Source organism: Oncorhynchus mykiss, chromosome 28, assembly GCF_013265735.2.
Source record: "Oncorhynchus mykiss isolate Arlee chromosome 28, USDA_OmykA_1.1, whole genome shotgun sequence".
Lineage (NCBI taxonomy): Eukaryota > Metazoa > Chordata > Actinopteri > Salmoniformes > Salmonidae > Oncorhynchus > Oncorhynchus mykiss.
In genome coordinates, this window is record NC_048592.1 from 26,347,770 (window position 1) to 26,369,152 (window position 21,383).

The following is a 21,383-nucleotide window of genomic DNA, read 5'->3' on the forward strand; positions in this document are numbered from 1 at the left end:
GGAGCACCTAGGTAGAGCACCAATAGGCGTTGGAGGAATCAAAACGCAATTGCCTGATTGGTCAAGTGGGGCCAGATGGAGAAATGCACCCTGGGAAAGGACTGTCCGCCACATGGCGAGCATGACATCACACACACTCAGAGATCCTCACGCTTAGCTTTAGACCCTTAGATCACATGCCAAAAGGCGGCAGGATCTCCAACATGGGCTCTGTTCTGCTCTGTTCCAACATGTTTCTCCCTGCTCCTTGGTATTTCAGACAACGCTCCAGTAGTTCTGATCTTGGTTCAAGTTGGCTGTGGATGCACTTTACCGTTCGCACTTTACCGTTCTTGCTGTTATGTATGCAGCCTTCTCAATCGCTGAGTCCCAAATGACACCCTTTTCCCTATCTAGTGTACTCGACCAGGGCCCATAGGGCAGTGGTCAAATAGGGTACTATTAAGGATGCAGCCCATGTAGGGCATAGGACAGAGCAATGTTACGAGAATGTTATGAATGAATCAGTTATGAGGATATTGTGAGTCAGAGCAGTGGCTGTGTTCATCTGTCTGATCCAAGTGACTCACTTGTTATGATGCGTTTGTACTGTTTAGATCTTGGCTGTGGGTTTGACTCTTGGTGATGTTTTCATTGGTTCACAACCTGGTTGAATTAATGTTACATAAAGGTTAAACGCATTACTGACACGTGGCAATCTTCTGTCTCGGCTATCAGTGCAACCCGAGGGGTTCATCCCATATGGTCCACAAGCTAAAGGATAGGAAGCCATTTTAATGTACTGAGACACAGCCTTGTTGCTCTGTTCCACCATGGCTACCATGACCCCCCCCCCCCCCCCTCCCCTTTCCATCCCTGTTTTATCCAGGAACATTCTGGAGGAGTGTGTGTGTGTGTGTGTGTGTGTGTGTGTTTATCCTACTCACACTGAAGACAGTGTTTCCAGGAGTTACCAATCCCCTAAATGGTGAGGGGGAGAGATGCTGACTCACTGTGTGTCTGTGTGCGTGTGTCTCTGTGTGTGATTGTGTGTGTATGTGTGGGTGTGTGTGCATGTGTGTGTGTGTGTGTAACCACTCCAATGCACCGCAGCAGGGGGATAAAGACACACATTCCAGTCTTATGTGAGAATATTGATATTGTGACCAGGCTCAGTGGGTAGGAGGGCAAAACAGGGCCGTGTGGTACTATTTCACAGAAAGGGGATAGAGAGAAGCACTGGGAGGGGCTTCCCACCCCACATCACAGGGTCAATGGCAGAGTAGGGAGCCAGCCAGTAGTTGTACAGATATCCTGTAGTCATGGCTGGTATTTTAACAGTGTTTGAGAGATCTGAACTGCCCACAGAATGTGTGTGTGTGTGTGTGTGTGTGTGTGTGTGTGTGTGTGTGTGTGTGTGTGTGTGTGTGTGTGTGTGTGTGTGTGTGTGTGTGTGTGTGTGTGTGTGTGTGTGTGCGTGCGTGCGTGCGTGCGTGCGTGCGTGCGTGCGTGCGTGCGTGCGTGCGTGCGTGCGTGCGTGCGTGCGTGTGTGTGTGTGTGAGTGATTAGATTTCTGGTTTGGCTCAGTAGATTAATTATGTGTAATACACTGTAATATGGCCAGAGAGCCACCAGGGACAATTTAACACCGCTACAGTAGAAAGACTTGGAGCAGGGGCAGTGTGTATGAAGGGTCTCAGAGCAGGAGTGCTGATCTGGGATCAGTCCATGTGTTTTTATTTATTGTAATCTCAAAGGCCAAAAATGGTCCTTAAATCAGCACTTCTACTCAGATGTTTGATACATTCGGCCCCAGAGGATAGAAGAGGGAAGCTATGGATGATTGATGTACCCACAGTAGTATGAGGGACCAGAGAGGACATTTTGCCAGGACACCGAGGTTAACACCCCTACTCTTGGGACAGGTTTCATAGGATCTTTAGTAACCACAGAAAATGAAGAGGGCCAGTTTCCCAGATATGGATTAAGCTGAAATTATCCATTGAACATGTTTTTCAGCCCAGGACTAAGATTCATGTGAAGGCACCCCTTTAAAGATTTCAATTTGAAGGTTTAATGTCCCATCTGAAGTAGGGCAGTGTCCACGTTCCCATCATCATCCTGGGGCATTGGGGTCTCCTTAGACCAGTTCCTCCTAAAGACCCTCCCTCCAATACCACTTCCAGCTACAGCTGGTCTGAGTGATCTTACATCCAGGCTCTGCCCAGGCACAACTCTGCTTAGCTTCAGAGGCAACCCAGTGGTTGGGATGGCATCCGTTTGTAAAGATTACCCAGAACATGAGTCTCCCCTGGCATGAGGACTGTAGTTCTGCTCCATCTCTTTGAAGAGCTGCTCCACTTGAATCATCTGGTCTAAACTAGTCCCAGTAGTGTCCTGAACATTAAAGACTGTTTAAAGGCCATGACATCACATTGGGCCATGCATGTGAGTCATATGTCATAAGTCACCTCAGACCTTCTCAATGGTTGGGACATGTCATGGACTGTCACAGTGGAAATTTGGTGGGTGTGCCTGTGTATGTTTCAATGTCACACACAGTGAAATGCCTTTCCTGCTCCAAACACAACAATTTTTTATTTTACCTTTATTTAAGTTAAGAACAAATTAAGCCAGTTAAGAACAAATTCTTATTTTCAATGACGGCCTAGGAACAGTGCTTTGTTGAGGGGCAGAACGACAGGTTTTTACCTTGTCAGCTCAGGGATTCGATCTTGCAACCTTTCGGTTACTAGTCCAACGCGCTAACCACTAGGCTACCCTGCCGCCCCAATATCAATGTTGTGGAAAAAATAAATAAACAAATAAATAAGCTATGTATATACAGGGTCAGTTAGTTCCAATACCATATTTACAGTGTGTGTGTATGTGTGTGTTTCCATATGTGTGTGTCCGTGTGTGTGTGTGTGATAATAACACATGCTCTGCTCTCTGCTGTCCTCAGCAGGCTATAGATTTCAGACCTGACTTCAAACAGAGCGTCGGTATTCCCTGAGGCCGGGATTCCAAGAGGCCCTTGACATGGAATACCGCCGGGCGGTCACTGAGGGGGTGAGGTGGGGAGGGATGGGGGGACAGTGGGGTTATGGTCGCCCCTCTGGGGGTCTCCTATTCAGACCCTAGGAAGGCTGGGAATACCAAGAGGACCTGGCTCATTGCTTTTATCTCTATGCCTTTTAGAAGTGTGGCTTGATATAATGTTCTGTGGGTGGGGTGGGGTGGGGTGGTGTGTGTGTGTGTGTGTGTGTGTGTGTGTGTGTGTGTGTGTGTGTGTGTGTGTGTGTGTGTGTGTGTGTGTGTGTGTGTGTGTGTGTGTGTGTGTGTGTGTGTGTGTGTGTGTGTGTGTGTGTGTGAACTTTGCTAGCTCATGTGATGAGCAAGCTTTCCTGACACCTGAAGATTTGCGCAGGTGACCCAGGTTTGAACCTTGGTCGGTCAAACAACTGTATGTTTGTGTGTATCTCTCTCTTCATCCGTTTCCATCAATCCCTCTCTCCCTATCGCTCTATACCTTTCCATCAATCCCTCTCTCCCTCTCGCTCTATCCCGTTCCATCAATCCCTCTCTCCCTATCGCTCTATACCTTTCCATCAATCCCTCTCTCCCTGTCGCTCTATCCCGTTTCCATCAATCCCTCTCTCCCTGTCGCTCTATCCCGTTCCATCAATCCCTCTCTCCCTATCGCTCTATCCCGTTCCATCAATCCCTCTCTCCCTATCGCTCTATCCCGTTTCCATCAATCCCTCTCTCCCTATTGCTCTATACCTTTCTATGATGTCTAAGTAGCATTAAATAACCACAGATGGCAAACCTCACACTAGACCAAACCGCTTATACAACTGAGATTTTAACGATTCTAAATATCAGACAGGGACCAGTGAAATCTGGATATATTTTTTTATATATTTTGATATGGAGTGCTGACGCCCTCACTGCTATTTGCCTATTCATGATTCAAAAACCCACACAAGCCTCTCTCAATACACACCGTACCACCACCTACCTGCTGCTCTGAGCAACAGAATATAAAGTGAATGAAAATGAAATATACGCACATCCCAAAGGTTAAGGTGTTGGAACAGATAAATAAATGCAAAGACAGAAAGGAGGACTCTAATACACTCCAACTGTGGTTTATTAAAACACAGGGAGTGAAACATTGTCCAGTTACGCGTCTCCAGTAACCCACAGCAGGGGGTACATCCGAGATACAGATATGTTTTCAGAGACCTTTTAACTCCCAGTACCTCTCCAGTTGTAAAAGGAGTCAGTGAAAGTCTCATATGATCCCCTGTGGGGCTGCAGTGTTTCAGAAGCACCAGATTTACAGAAGCACCAGATTTACAGTATAGGATAGCTCAATCAAGAATCTGTCCCTCTCTTCAACTGGCAGTCAGCTCAACTACGGTCTATTTGTCTCATCTCGGGCCTCATGGCGTTTGAGATTTACTGTAATAAAATGTTTAATAGCAACACAGTTATTCACCGTGGCAGATGCTTTTGTTCAGTCGGTCAGGGTTAACTATGTTTACTGTAATAAAATGTTAATAACAATACAGTAATTTACTGTGGCAGATGCTTTTGTTCAGTCGGTCAGGGTTAACTATGTTTACTGTAATAAAATTTTAATAACAATACAGTAATTTACTGTGGCAGATGCTTTTGTTCAGTCGGTCAGGGTTAACTATGTTTAACCTATACATGTACAGCATATGGTCCATGCAACAATTAAAGGCAAAACGATGATGGTATTGCAAGCACCATGCTCCAATCAACTGTACAACTACATGACAAAATATCTGTGATATGTTACAGTGAGTACAGATCCAATAGAGAGTAGGCCAGGCTAGTAGTCTAGTAATCAATCATAGAGTTAACAGACCTCTCCCTATCGTGTCAGAGGCTTGGAGCCAATACACTGACCTATCCCGTCGTTACATTCCAGGCAAGTCACTAAGCACTGCTTTCATCAACCTCACTCATCTCATTTCTTCACTGTGTGTGTGTGTGTGTGTGTGTGTGTGTGTGTGTGTGTGTGTGTGTGTGTGTGTGTGTGTGTGTGTGTGTGTGTGTGTGTGTGTGTGTGTGTGTGTGTGTGTGTAGGGAGGGAGACACATTAACATTGTAATGCTGCTATAGGGGACAGAGAGCATTATGAATGCATCTCCACCCAAAAACAGCTGGGCTGGTGGTCTGCAATCAGAACTCGCCCTCTCAGAGCTCCTTTCAGTAGACATGAGCTGTATTTACTGTCAGAGTAGAGGGGAGGAGAGAGGGATGAGAAGAGAGAGGGAAGAGACGGGGAGATGATCCTCAGAGAGAGAGGGGGGGAGGGAGAGAGAGAGAGCGAGGAGGGCTGGAGTGGGCGAGGCTTTTCATGGACCTTTTTATGTGGGGTCAGGTGATTAGAAGGCTTAGAGCTCGTCTCTGCCGCCACGGACGCTCCTCCGAGAGAACGTGTGGTGTGTGTAAAAGAGAGTGAATGGCACAGTGTGTGTGTGATAGTGTGTAATAGTGTATGTGTGTGTGTGTGTGTGTGTGTGTGTGTATGTGCGTGTGCATAGTACCTTACATCTTATCCCCCCCACCCTTCGCCGGGTCATGGCAGTGCCAGTGTAACACTAAGCTCTTGTATGAGTATGTCAGTGTGTGTATCAGTACCCTGGTGCCAGCAGTGCCCCCTGTGATACCAACTCTGTGGGCTCTACTAGGAGAATGTCATGTGGCTGTATGGAGATTAAAGACACTGTCACTTCACAGCACCACTCTGTACAATCTTCTTAACATGCACACGAACACGCATGCACGCACGCAGGCACACACACACACCTGTGTGCGTGTGAATGTGTGAAAACCTGTGTGTTCCATTCCCTAATATGTGTGTGTCTGCTCCTGCATGCGTGTGTGTGTTGTGTGCAGACGCATGTGTGTCTGTTCCCCCATCTTCTGTGTGTTTATCCAGTGAATCCTGGACAGCGGCTATGGGCAGATTAAACAGTTTGCCACTCTGGGTGACCCTGTCTGTGCTCTTATCTGAAGTAAACACTGAAGCCCAGCACCTCTCTCTCTATCTTTTTCTCTCACTATCAAGGTATAATTGAATATCTTTAAATGTCAACAGCATCACGTCTCCATTATGGGTTGCCATGGCAATGACCCCTCACCACCCCAGAATGCATTGCAGGAGGAAGTCACCATTGTCAATCAGAGGAGACATCAGTAATCTCTCAGCAACAGGAGGATGGACAGACAAGTAGAGACAGAAAGGAAGAACAAGAGAGAGAGAAAATGAGAGGAGAGATGATGGATGGTAAGGAAGTAAGAAAGAGGGGAGAGAGAGAGGGGAGAGGAACACAGAGAGTGAGAGAAAAGATAGAGAGGGGTGTAAACAGACGAGGAGAGAGAGGGAGAGTGTTAGAAAGAGAATGAGAAAGGAGGGGACAAAGTGAGGGAGGAAGAAAGAGATAAAAAGAGATGGCCAGTGTGAGTACTATCTGAGGGTATAATATGCAGGGCCACAAAAGGCAGCAGTGAAACAGAATCTGTCCCCTCAAATGGCCCCTAAGGACCCCTGGGCAATAGGCTTTTATACCCGGGCCCTTTCAGGACCTAATCCTCATCTACATAACAACGGTGTCACTTTGAAGCTGCACTGTGTCATCTCCGCCTGGCCGTCACTCACTGCTGGCCTTTTGCTCTGTGTGTCGCTCTCTCCCGATGTCTGGCATTCTCTCTCTCTCTGTCTATCTCACTGTCTCTCATTACCTCTCTCTCTCTCTCGCCGTCTCTCTTTCCCTCTCTCTCATTTATCGTTTGCTCTTACAACAATCTTGGTATAAGAGAGAAACACAGGAAAGCAGAGGTCAGCTAACAAAATACAACTATGCCTCAGATGTCATGTTATGGTGTGTTCAATATTCAAGTAACAGGATCAAACGTAGTGACACGGACTAGGTACAGTAAAGCCAGAACCAATCCAATAAGACCAAACTGTTTTCTCCAGTTTTACCTATAATAAACAAGATCCGAACTGTCCAATATACGGTAATACAGTATGTAAGCTAGGATAATAAAGCATATAGAAAACAGTAGATTGTAGCATCTGTATCAAGTTTCATACATTCCTCCTCTTCTCCTCAACAGCTGCCCTGAGGGTAGAATACAGTATGGTACAGTAGGAATCTGCTCTGTTCTCATTGTGTTGAAAGAGACATGGATCCACATCCACTGCTTTAGGCTCTCGTCCCACTTCCACAGAATATAGCTTTTCTTTGTAGGTCTGGAATCTCTAGATGACTAGTTATGCACTGTACCTTTAGACAGCGTACACTGTCTGCACATTTACTAGTACAACCTTCCTAAGTAGACACATGAACACACAACAAGAATATGTTTCTTTAAATGTGTCATTCTAAAACCCATCCTTTCACATGCAAACTTAATGATAATTGTATAAACCTGTCAATCAACTGCCTTTGCCTTGTCTGGTCTCACCTGTTTTTGCTGTATACGCCTATAGCCAACTCAGTAGCGATACAACTTTGTGTTCGTGTAACCATGGTAACAGCATGAGGCTGGAGGGATGGCCTACCTGGTTGAAGCGCTCCAGCCTCTCCTTGACCTCAGCTAGTTCTGGGTTAGGGCTGCGAACTTTGACCTCTGGGTTCTGCTTCTGGGCCTGGAGACCGTTCCCCACCACTCTGCCTGTATAACTAGAGAGAGATAGAGAATGATAGATGGGGAGAGAAAGACAGGTTGAATTGATCAATGAGCTGTTGAACGTAGGCATTAAAAACAGCGACATTGCATCACATCACAATCTGGATTATATGTCAAACAACCAACACTCATTCAATATGTATCAAAACCCTTATTTAATATGCATCAAAACCCTGCTACAACATGCATCAAAACCCTCCTTCAATATGTATCAAAACCCTGCTACAACATGTATCAAAACCCTCCTTCAATATGTATCAAAACCCTTATTTAATATGCATCAAAACCCTCCTTCAATATGTATCAAAACCCTTATTTAATATGCATCAAAACCCTCCTTCAATATGTATCAAAACCCTCCTTCAATATGTATCAAAACCCTGCTACAATATGCATCAAAACCCTCCTTCAATATGTATCAAAACCCTGCTACAACATGTATCAAAACTCTCCTTCAATATGCATCAAAACCCTCCTTCAATATGTATCAAAACCCTCCTTCAATATGTATCAAAACCCTCCTTCAATATGTATCAAAACCCTGCTACAACATGCATCAAAACCCTCCTTCAATATGTATCAAAACCCTTATTTAATATGCATCAAAACCCTGCTACAACATGCATCAAAACCCTCCTTCAATATGTATCAAAACCCTTATTTAATATGCTTCAAAACCCTCATTCAATATGTATCAAAACCCTTATTTAATATGTATCAAAACCCTCCTTCAATATGTATCAAAACCCTCCTTCAATATGTATCAAAACCCTCCTTCAATATGTATCAAAACCCTACTACAATATGTATCAAAACCCTCCTTCAATATGTATCAAAACCCTCCTTCAATATGTATCAAAACCCTGCTACAATATGTATCAAAACCCTCCTTCAATATGTATCAAAACCCTGCTACAACATGTATCAAAACCCTCCTTCAATATGTATCAAAACCCTGCTACAACATGCATCAAAACCCTCCTTCAATATGTATCAAAACCCTACTACAACATGCATCAAAACCCTCCTTCAATATGTATCAAAACCCTACTACAATATGCATCAAAACCCTGCTACAACATGTATCAAAACCCTCCTTCAATATGCATCAAAACCCTGCTACAACATGTATCAAAACCATCCTTCAATATGCATCAAAACCCTGCTACAACATGTATCAAAACCCTACTACAATATGTATCAAAACCCTTATTTAATATGTATCAAAACCCTCCTTCAATATGTATCAAAAACCTCCTTCAATATGTATCAAAACCCTGCTACAACATGTATCAAAACCCTTATTTAATATGTATCAAAACCCTTATTTAATATGTATCAAAACCCTCCTTCAATATGTATCAAAAACCTCCTTCAATATGCATCAAAACCCTGCTACAACATGTATCAAAACCCTACTACAATATGTATCAAAACCCTTATTTAATATGTATCAAAACCCTCCTTCAATATGCATCAAAAACCTCCTTCAATATGTATCAAAACCCTCCTTCAATATGTATCAAAACCCTACTACAATATGTATCAAAACCCTCCTTCAATATGTATCAAAACCCTCCTTCAATATGTATCAAAACCCTGCTACAACATGTATCAAAACCATCCTTCAATATGTATCAAAACCCTGCTACAACATGCATCAAAACCCTCCTTCAATATGCATCAAAACCCTCCTTGAATATGTATCAAAACCCTCCTTCAATATGTATCAAAACCCTCCTTCAATATGCATCAAAACCCTCCTTCAATATGTATCAAAACCCTGCTACAACATGTATCAAAACTCTCCTTCAATACGCATCAAAACCCTCCTTCAATATGTATCAAAACCCTCCTTGAATATGTATCAAAACCCTCCTTGAATATGTATCAAAACCCTCCTTCAATATGTATCAAAACCCTCCTTCAATATGTATCAAAACCCTCCTTCAATATGTATCAAAACCCTGCTACAACATGCATCAAAACCCTCCTTCAATATGTATCAAAACCCTCCTTCAATATGTATCAAAACCCTCCTTCAATATGCATCAAAACCCTCCTTCAATATGTATCAAAACCCTCCTTCAATATGTATCAAAACCCTCCTTCAATATGTATCAAAACCCTCCTTCAATATGCATCAAAACCCTCCTTCAATATGTATCAAAACCCTCCTTCAATATGTATCAAAACCCTCATTCAATATGTATCAAAACCCTTATTTAATATGCATCAAAACCCTCCTTCAATATGCATCAAAACCCTCCTTCAATATGTATCAAAACCCTCCTTCAATATGTATCAAAACCCTCATTCAATATGTATCAAAACCCTCCTTCAATATGTATCAAAACCCTCATTCAATATGTATCAAAACCCTCCTTCAATATGCATCAAAACCCTCCTTCAATATGTATCAAAACCCTCCTTCAATATGTATCAAAACCCTCCTTCAATATGTATCAAAACCCTCATTCAATATGTATCAAAACCCTTATTTAATATGCATCAAAACCCTCCTTCAATATGCATCAAAACCCTCCTTCAATATGTATCAAAACCCTCCTTCAATATGCATCAAAACCCTTATTTAATATGCATCAAAACCCTTATTTAATATGCATCAAAACCCTTATTTAATATGCATCAAAACCCTCCTTCAATATGCATCAAAACCCTCCTTCAATATGCATCAAAACCCTCCTTCAATATGCATCAAAACCCTCCTTCAATATGCATCAAAACCCTCCTTCAATATGCATCAAAACCCTCCTTCAATATGCATCAAAACCCTTATTTAATATGTATCAAAACCCTACTACAATATGCATCAAAACCCTCCTTCAATATGTATCAAAACCCTCCTTCAATATGCATCAAAACCCTGCTACAACATGTATCAAAACCCTCCTTCAATATGCATCAAAACCCTACTACAATATGTATCAAAACCCTACTACAATATGTATCAAAACCCTTATTTAATATGCATCAAAACCCTCATTCAATATGTATCAAAACCCTACTACAACATGCATCAAAACCCTCCTTCAATATGTATCAAAACCCTACTACAATATGCATCAAAACCCTGCTACAACATGTATCAAAACCCTCCTTCAATATGCATCAAAACCCTGCTACAACATGTATCAAAACCATCCTTCAATATGCATCAAAACCCTGCTACAACATGTATCAAAACCCTACTACAATATGTATCAAAACCCTTATTTAATATGTATCAAAACCCTCCTTCAATATGTATCAAAAACCTCCTTCAATATGTATCAAAACCCTGCTACAACATGTATCAAAAACCTACTACAATATGTATCAAAACCCTTATTTAATATGTATCAAAACCCTCCTTCAATATGTATCAAAAACCTCCTTCAATATGTATCAAAACCCTGCTACAACATGTATCAAAACCCTACTACAATATGTATCAAAACCCTTATTTAATATGTATCAAAACCCTCCTTCAATATGTATCAAAAACCTCCTTCAATATGTATCAAAACCCTGCTACAACATGTATCAAAACCCTTATTTAATATGTATCAAAACCCTTATTTAATATGTATCAAAACCCTCCTTCAATATGTATCAAAAACCTCCTTCAATATGCATCAAAACCCTGCTACAACATGTATCAAAACCCTACTACAATATGTATCAAAACCCTTATTTAATATGTATCAAAACCCTCCTTCAATATGCATCAAAACCCTCCTTCAATATGTATCAAAACCCTACTACAATATGTATCAAAACCCTCCTTCAATATGTATCAAAACCCTCCTTCAATATGTATCAAAACCCTTATTTAATATGTATCAAAACCCTCCTTCAATATGTATCAAAAACCTCCTTCAATATGCATCAAAACCCTGCTACAACATGTATCAAAACCCTACTACAATATGTATCAAAACCCTTATTTAATATGTATCAAAACCCTCCTTCAATATGCATCAAAACCCTCCTTCAATATGTATCAAAACCCTACTACAATATGTATCAAAACCCTCCTTCAATATGTATCAAAACCCTCCTTCAATATGTATCAAAACCCTGCTACAACATGTATCAAAACCATCCTTCAATATGTATCAAAACCCTGCTACAACATGCATCAAAACCCTCCTTCAATATGCATCAAAACCCTCCTTGAATATGTATCAAAACCCTCCTTCAATATGTATCAAAACCCTCCTTCAATATGCATCAAAACCCTCCTTCAATATGTATCAAAACCCTGCTACAACATGTATCAAAACTCTCCTTCAATACGCATCAAAACCCTCCTTCAATATGTATCAAAACCCTCTTTGAATATGTATCAAAACCCTCCTTCAATATGTATCAAAACCCTCCTTCAATATGTATCAAAACCCTGCTACAACATGCATCAAAACCCTCCTTCAATATGTATCAAAACCCTCCTTCAATATGTATCAAAACCCTCCTTCAATATGCATCAAAACCCTCCTTCAATATGTATCAAAACCCTCCTTCAATATGTATCAAAACCCTCCTTCAATATGTATCAAAACCCTCCTTCAATATGCATCAAAACCCTCCTTCAATATGTATCAAAACCCTCCTTCAATATGTATCAAAACCCTCATTCAATATGTATCAAAACCCTTATTTAATATGCATCAAAACCCTCCTTCAATATGCATCAAAACCCTCCTTCAATATGTATCAAAACCCTCCTTCAATATGTATCAAAACCCTCATTCAATATGTATCAAAACCCTCCTTCAATATGTATCAAAACCCTCATTCAATATGTATCAAAACCCTCCTTCAATATGCATCAAAACCCTCCTTCAATATGTATCAAAACCCTCCTTCAATATGCATCAAAACCCTTATTTAATATGCATCAAAACCCTTATTTAATATGTATCAAAACCCTTATTTAATATGCATCAAAACCCTCCTTCAATATGCATCAAAACCCTCCTTCAATATGCATCAAAACCCTCCTTCAATATGCATCAAAACCCTCCTTCAATATGCATCAAAACCCTCCTTCAATATGCATCAAAACCCTCCTTCAATATGCATCAAAACCCTTATTTAATATGTATCAAAACCCTACTACAATATGCATCAAAACCCTCCTTCAATATGTATCAAAACCCTCCTTCAATATGCATCAAAACCCTGCTACAACATGTATCAAAACCCTCCTTCAATATGCATCAAAACCCTACTACAATATGTATCAAAACCCTACTACAATATGTATCAAAACCCTTATTTAATATGCATCAAAACCCTCATTCAATATGTATCAAAACCCTTATTTAATATGCATCAAAACCCTCCTTCAATATGTATCAAAACCCTGCTACAATATGTATCAAAACCCTCATTCAATATGTATCAAAACCCTTATTTAATATGCATCAAAACCCTCCTTCAATAAGCATCAAAACCCTTATTTAATATGTATCAAAACCCTACTACAATATGTATCAAAACCCTACTACAATATGCATCAAAACCCTGCTACAATATGCATCAAAACCCTCCTTCAATATGTATCAAAACCCTGCTACAATATGTATCAAAACCCTCCTTCAATATGTATCAAAACCCTACTACAATATGCATCAAAACCCTGCTACAATATGCATCAAAACCCTGCTACAATATGCATCAAAACCCTCCTTCAATATGTATCAAAACCCTGCTACAATATGTATCAAAACCCTCCTTCAATATGTATCAAAACCCTCCTTCAATATGTATCAAAACCCTCCTTCAATATGTATCAAAACCCTCATTCAATATGTATCAAAACCCTCCTTCAATATGTATCAAAACCCTCATTCAATATGTATCAAAACCCTCCTTCAATATGCATCAAAACCCTCCTTCAATATGTATCAAAACCCTCCTTCAATATGTATCAAAACCCTCCTTCAATATGTATCAAAACCCTCATTCAATATGTATCAAAACCCTTATTTAATATGCATCAAAACCCTCCTTCAATATGCATCAAAACCCTCCTTCAATATGTATCAAAACCCTACTACAATATGCATCAAAACCCTCCTCCAATATGCATCAAAACCCTTATTTAATATGCATCAAAACCCTTATTTAATATGCATCAAAACCCTCCTTCAATATGTATCAAAACCCTCCTTCAATATGCATCAAAACCCTTATTTAATATGCATCAAAACCCTTATTTAATATGCATCAAAACCCTTATTTAATATGCATCAAAACCCTCATTCAATATGTATCAAAAACCTCCTTCAATATGTATCAAAACCCTGCTACAACATGTATCAAAACCCTACTACAATATGTATCAAAACCCTTATTTAATATGTATCAAAACCCTCCTTCAATATGTATCAAAAACCTCCTTCAATATGTATCAAAACCCTGCTACAACATGTATCAAAACCCTACTACAATATGTATCAAAACCCTTATTTAATATGTATCAAAACCCTCCTTCAATGTGTATCAAAAACCTCCTTCAATATGTATCAAAACCCTGCTACAACATGTATCAAAACCCTTATTTAATATGTATCAAAACCCTTATTTAATATGTATCAAAACCCTCCTTCAATATGTATCAAAAACCTCCTTCAATATGCATCAAAACCCTGCTACAACATGTATCAAAACCCTACTACAATATGTATCAAAACCCTTATTTAATATGTATCAAAACCCTCCTTCAATATGCATCAAAAACCTCCTTCAATATGTATCAAAACCCTCCTTCAATATGTATCAAAACCCTACTACAATATGTATCAAAACCCTCCTTCAATATGTATCAAAACCCTCCTTCAATATGTATCAAAACCCTGCTACAACATGTATCAAAACCATCCTTCAATATGTATCAAAACCCTGCTACAACATGCATCAAAACCCTCCTTCAATATGCATCAAAACCCTCCTTGAATATGTATCAAAACCCTCCTTCAATATGTATCAAAACCCTCCTTCAATATGCATCAAAACCCTCCTTCAATATGTATCAAAACCCTGCTACAACATGTATCAAAACTCTCCTTCAATATGCATCAAAACCCTCCTTCAATATGTATCAAAACCCTCCTTGAATATGTATCAAAACCCTCCTTGAATATGTATCAAAACCCTCCTTCAATATGTATCAAAACCCTCCTTCAATATGTATCAAAACCCTCCTTCAATATGTATCAAAACCCTGCTACAACATGCATCAAAACCCTCCTTCAATATGTATCAAAACCCTCCTTCAATATGTATCAAAACCCTCCTTCAATATGCATCAAAACCCTCCTTCAATATGTATCAAAACCCTCCTTCAATATGTATCAAAACCCTCCTTCAATATGTATCAAAACCCTCCTTCAATATGCATCAAAACCCTCCTTCAATATGTATCAAAACCCTCCTTCAATATGTATCAAAACCCTCATTCAATATGTATCAAAACCCTTATTTAATATGCATCAAAACCCTCCTTCAATATGCATCAAAACCCTCCTTCAATATGTATCAAAACCCTCCTTCAATATGTATCAAAACCCTCATTCAATATGTATCAAAACCCTCCTTCAATATGTATCAAAACCCTCATTCAATATGTATCAAAACCCTCCTTCAATATGCATCAAAACCCTCCTTCAATATGTATCAAAACCCTCCTTCAATATGTATCAAAACCCTCCTTCAATATGTATCAAAACCCTCATTCAATATGTATCAAAACCCTTATTTAATATGCATCAAAACCCTCCTTCAATATGCATCAAAACCCTCCTTCAATATGTATCAAAACCCTACTACAATATGCATCAAAACCCTCCTTCAATATGCATCAAAACCCTTATTTAATATGCATCAAAACCCTTATTTAATATGCATCAAAACCCTCCTTCAATATGTATCAAAACCCTCCTTCAATATGCATCAAAACCCTTATTTAATATGCATCAAAACCCTTATTTAATATGCATCAAAACCCTTATTTAATATGCATCAAAACCCTCCTTCAATATGCATCAAAACCCTCCTTCAATATGCATCAAAACCCTCCTTCAATATGCATCAAAACCCTCCTTCAATATGCATCAAAACCCTCCTTCAATATGCATCAAAACCCTTATTTAATATGTATCAAAACCCTACTACAATATGCATCAAAACCCTCCTTCAATATGTATCAAAACCCTCCTTCAATATGCATCAAAACCCTGCTACAACATGTATCAAAACCCTCCTTCAATATGCATCAAAACCCTACTACAATATGTATCAAAACCCTACTACAATATGTATCAAAACCCTTATTTAATATGCATCAAAACCCTCATTCAATATGTATCAAAACCCTTATTTAATATGCATCAAAACCCTCCTTCAATATGTATCAAAACCCTGCTACAATATGTATCAAAACCCTCATTCAATATGTATCAAAACCCTTATTTAATATGCATCAAAACCCTCCTTCAATAAGCATCAAAACCCTTATTTAATATGTATCAAAACCCTACTACAATATGTATCAAAACCCTACTACAATATGCATCAAAACCCTGCTACAATATGCATCAAAACCCTCCTTCAATATGTATCAAAACCCTGCTACAATATGTATCAAAACCCTCCTTCAATATGTATCAAAACCCTACTACAATATGCATCAAAACCCTGCTACAATATGCATCAAAACCCTGCTACAATATGCATCAAAACCCTCCTTCAATATGTATCAAAACCCTGCTACAATATGTATCAAAACCCTCCTTCAATATGTATCAAAACCCTCCTTCAATATGTATCAAAACCCTCCTTCAATATGTATCAAAACCCTCATTCAATATGTATCAAAACCCTCCTTCAATATGTATCAAAACCCTCATTCAATATGTATCAAAACCCTCCTTCAATATGCATCAAAACCCTCCTTCAATATGTATCAAAACCCTCCTTCAATATGTATCAAAACCCTCCTTCAATATGTATCAAAACCCTCATTCAATATGTATCAAAACCCTTATTTAATATGCATCAAAACCCTCCTTCAATATGCATCAAAACCCTCCTTCAATATGTATCAAAACCCTACTACAATATGCATCAAAACCCTCCTCCAATATGCATCAAAACCCTTATTTAATATGCATCAAAACCCTTATTTAATATGCATCAAAACCCTCCTTCAATATGTATCAAAACCCTCCTTCAATATGCATCAAAACCCTTATTTAATATGCATCAAAACCCTTATTTAATATGCATCAAAACCCTCCTTCAATATGCATCAAAACCCTCCTTCAATATGCATCAAAACCCTCCTTCAATATGCATCAAAACCCTCCTTCAATATGCATCAAAACCCTCCTTCAATATGCATCAAAACCCTCCTTCAATATGCATCAAAACCCTTATTTAATATGTATCAAAACCCTACTACAATATGCATCAAAACCCTCCTTCAATATGTATCAAAACCCTCCTTCAATATGCATCAAAACCCTGCTACAACATGTATCAAAACCCTCCTTCAATATGCATCAAAACCCTACTACAATATGTATCAAAACCCTACTACAATATGTATCAAAACCCTTATTTAATATGCATCAAAACCCTCATTCAATATGTATCAAAACCCTTATTTAATATGCATCAAAACCCTCCTTCAATATGTATCAAAACCCTGCTACAATATGTATCAAAACCCTCATTCAATATGTATCAAAACCCTTATTTAATATGCATCAAAACCCTCCTTCAATAAGCATCAAAACCCTTATTTAATATGTATCAAAACCCTACTACAATATGTATCAAAACCCTACTACAATATGCATCAAAACCCTGCTACAATATGCATCAAAACCCTCCTTCAATATGTATCAAAACCCTGCTACAATATGTATCAAAACCCTCCTTCAATATGTATCAAAACCCTACTACAATATGCATCAAAACCCTGCTACAATATGCATCAAAACCCTGCTACAATATGCATCAAAACCCTCCTTCAATATGTATCAAAACCCTGCTACAATATGTATCAAAACCCTCCTTCAATATGTATCAAAACCCTCCTTCAATATGTATCAAAACTCTCCTTCAATATGTATCAAAACCCTCATTCAATATGTATCAAAACCCTCCTTCAATATGTATCAAAACCCTGCTACAATATGTATCAAAACCCTCATTCAATATGTATCAAAACCCTTATTTAATATGCATCAAAACCCTCCTTCAATAAGCATCAAAACCCTTATTTAATATGTATCAAAACCCTACTACAATATGTATCAAAACCCTACTACAATATGCATCAAAACCCTGCTACAATATGCATCAAAACCCTCCTTCAATATGTATCAAAACCCTACTACAATATGCATCAAAACCCTGCTACAATATGCATCAAAACCCTGCTACAATATGCATCAAAACCCTCCTTCAATATGTATCAAAACCCTGCTACAATATGTATCAAAACCCTCCTTCAATATGTATCAAAACCCTCATTCAATATGTATCAAAACCCTCCTTCAATATGTATCAAAACCCTCATTCAATATGTATCAAAACCCTCCTTCAATATGCATCAAAACCCTCCTTCAATATGTATCAAAACCCTCCTTCAATATGTATCAAAACCCTCCTTCAATATGTATCAAAACCCTCATTCAATATGTATCAAAACCCTTATTTAATATGCATCAAAACCCTCCTTCAATATGCATCAAAACCCTCCTTCAATATGTATCAAAACCCTACTACAATATGCATCAAAACCCTCCTTCAATATGCATCAAAACCCTTATTTAATATGCATCAAAACCCTTATTTAATATGCATCAAAACCCTCCTTCAATATGTATCAAAACCCTCCTTCAATATGCATCAAAACCCTTATTTAATATGCATCAAAACCCTTATTTAATATGCATCAAAACCCTTATTTAATATGCATCAAAACCCTCCTTCAATATGCATCAAAACCCTCCTTCAATATGCATCAAAACCCTCCTTCAATATGCATCAAAACCCTCCTTCAATATGCATCAAAACCCTCCTTCAATATGCATCAAAACCCTTATTTAATATGTATCAAAACCCTACTACAATATGCATCAAAACCCTCCTTCAATATGTATCAAAACCCTCCTTCAATATGCATCAAAACCCTGCTACAACATGTATCAAAACCCTCCTTCAATATGCATCAAAACCCTACTACAATATGTATCAAAACCCTACTACAATATGTATCAAAACCCTTATTTAATATGCATCAAAACCCTCCTTCAATAAGCATCAAAACCCTTATTTAATATGTATCAAAACCCTACTACAATATGTATCAAAACCCTACTACAATATGCATCAAAACCCTGCTACAATATGCATCAAAACCCTCCTTCAATATGTATCAAAACCCTGCTACAATATGTATCAAAACCCTCCTTCAATATGTATCAAAACCCTACTACAATATGCATCAAAACCCTGCTACAATATGCATCAAAACCCTGCTACAATATGCATCAAAACCCTCCTTCAATATGTATCAAAACCCTGCTACAATATGTATCAAAACCCTCCTTCAATATGTATCAAAACCCTCCTTCAATATGTATCAAAACTCTCCTTCAATATGTATCAAAACCCTCATTCAATATGTATCAAAACCCTCCTTCAATATGTATCAAAACCCTCATTCAATATGTATCAAAACCCTCCTTCAATATGCATCAAAACCCTCCTTCAATATGTATCAAAACCCTCCTTCAATATGTATCAAAACCCTCCTTCAATATGTATCAAAACCCTCATTCAATATGTATCAAAACCCTTATTTAATATGCATCAAAACCCTCCTTCAATATGCATCAAAACCCTCCTTCAATATGTATCAAAACCCTACTACAATATGCATCAAAACCCTCCTTCAATATGCATCAAAACCCTTATTTAATATGCATCAAAACCCTTATTTAATATGCATCAAAACCCTCCTTCAATATGTATCAAAACCCTCCTTCAATATGCATCAAAACCCTTATTTAATATGCATCAAAACCCTTATTTAATATGCATCAAAACCCTTATTTAATATGCATCAAAACCCTCCTTCAATATGCATCAAAACCCTCCTTCAATATGCATCAAAACCCTCCTTCAATATGCATCAAAACCCTCCTTCAATATGCATCAAAACCCTCCTTCAATATGCATCAAAACCCTTATTTAATATGTATCAAAACCCTACTACAATATGCATCAAAACCCTCCTTCAATATGTATCAAAACCCTCCTTCAATATGCATCAAAACCCTGCTACAACATGTATCAAAACCCTCCTTCAATATGCATCAAAACCCTACTACAATATGTATCAAAACCCTACTACAATATGTATCAAAACCCTTATTTAATATGCATCAAAACCCTCATTCAATATGTATCAAAACCCTTATTTAATATGTATCAAAACCCTCCTTCAATATGTATCAAAACCCTGCTACAATATGTATCAAAACCCTCATTCAATATGTATCAAAACCCTTATTTAATATGCATCAAAACCCTCCTTCAATAAGCATCAAAACCCTTATTTAATATGTATCAAAACCCTACTACAATATGTATCAAAACCCTACTACAATATGCATCAAAACCCTGCTACAATATGCATCAAAACCCTCCTTCAATATGTATCAAAACCCTGCTACAATATGTATCAAAACCCTCCTTCAATATGTATCAAAACCCTACTACAATATGCATCAAAACCCTGCTACAATATGCATCAAAACCCTGCTACAATATGTATCAAAACTCTCCTTCAATATGCATCAAAACCCTCCTTCAATATGTATCAAAACCCTCCTTGAATATGTATCAAAACCCTCCTTGAATATGTATCAAAACCCTCCTTCAATATGTATCAAAACCCTCCTTCAATATGTATCAAAACCCTCCTTCAATATGTATCAAAACCCTGCTACAACATGCATCAAAACCCTCCTTCAATATGTATCAAAACCCTCCTTCAATATGTATCAAAACCCTCCTTCAATATGCATCAAAACCCTCCTTCAATATGTATCAAAACCCTCCTTCAATATGTATCAAAACCCTCCTTCAATATGTATCAAAACCCTCCTTCAATATGCATCAAAACCCTCCTTCAATATGTATCAAAACCCTCCTTCAATATGCATCAAAACCCTCCTTCAATATGTATCAAAACCCTTATTTAATATGCATCAAAACCCTCCTTCAATATGCATCAAAACCCTGCTACAATATGAATCAAAACCCTCATTCAATATGTATCAAAACCCTCATTCAATATGTATCAAAACCCTTATTTAATATGCATCAAAACCCTCCTTCAATATGTATCAAAACCCTTATTTAATATGTATCAAAACCCTCCTTCAATATGTATCAAAACCCTCCTTCAATATGTATCAAAACCCTTATTCAATATGCATCAAAACCCTCATTCAATGTGCATCAAAACCCTCATTCAATATGCATCAAAACCCTCCTTCAATGTGCATCAAAACCCTCCTTCAATATGTATCAAAACCCTCATTCAATATGCATCAAAACCCTCATTCAATATG

General features: G+C 38.4%; 1 protein-coding gene across 2 annotated transcripts in view; it reads right to left on the reverse strand.

The window, feature by feature from the left end:
* Nucleotides 1-21,383, reverse strand: part of LOC110508194 (glypican-5) — a 262,645-nt gene that overhangs the window by 51,996 nt on the left and 189,266 nt on the right. For both annotated transcript variants that reach the window (XM_036966675.1, XM_036966674.1), the window contains one exon: nt 7,592-7,712. In XM_036966675.1, coding sequence (XP_036822570.1) covers nt 7,592-7,712 — 121 coding nt within the window. The remainder of the gene's footprint in view (nt 1-7,591; nt 7,713-21,383) is intronic.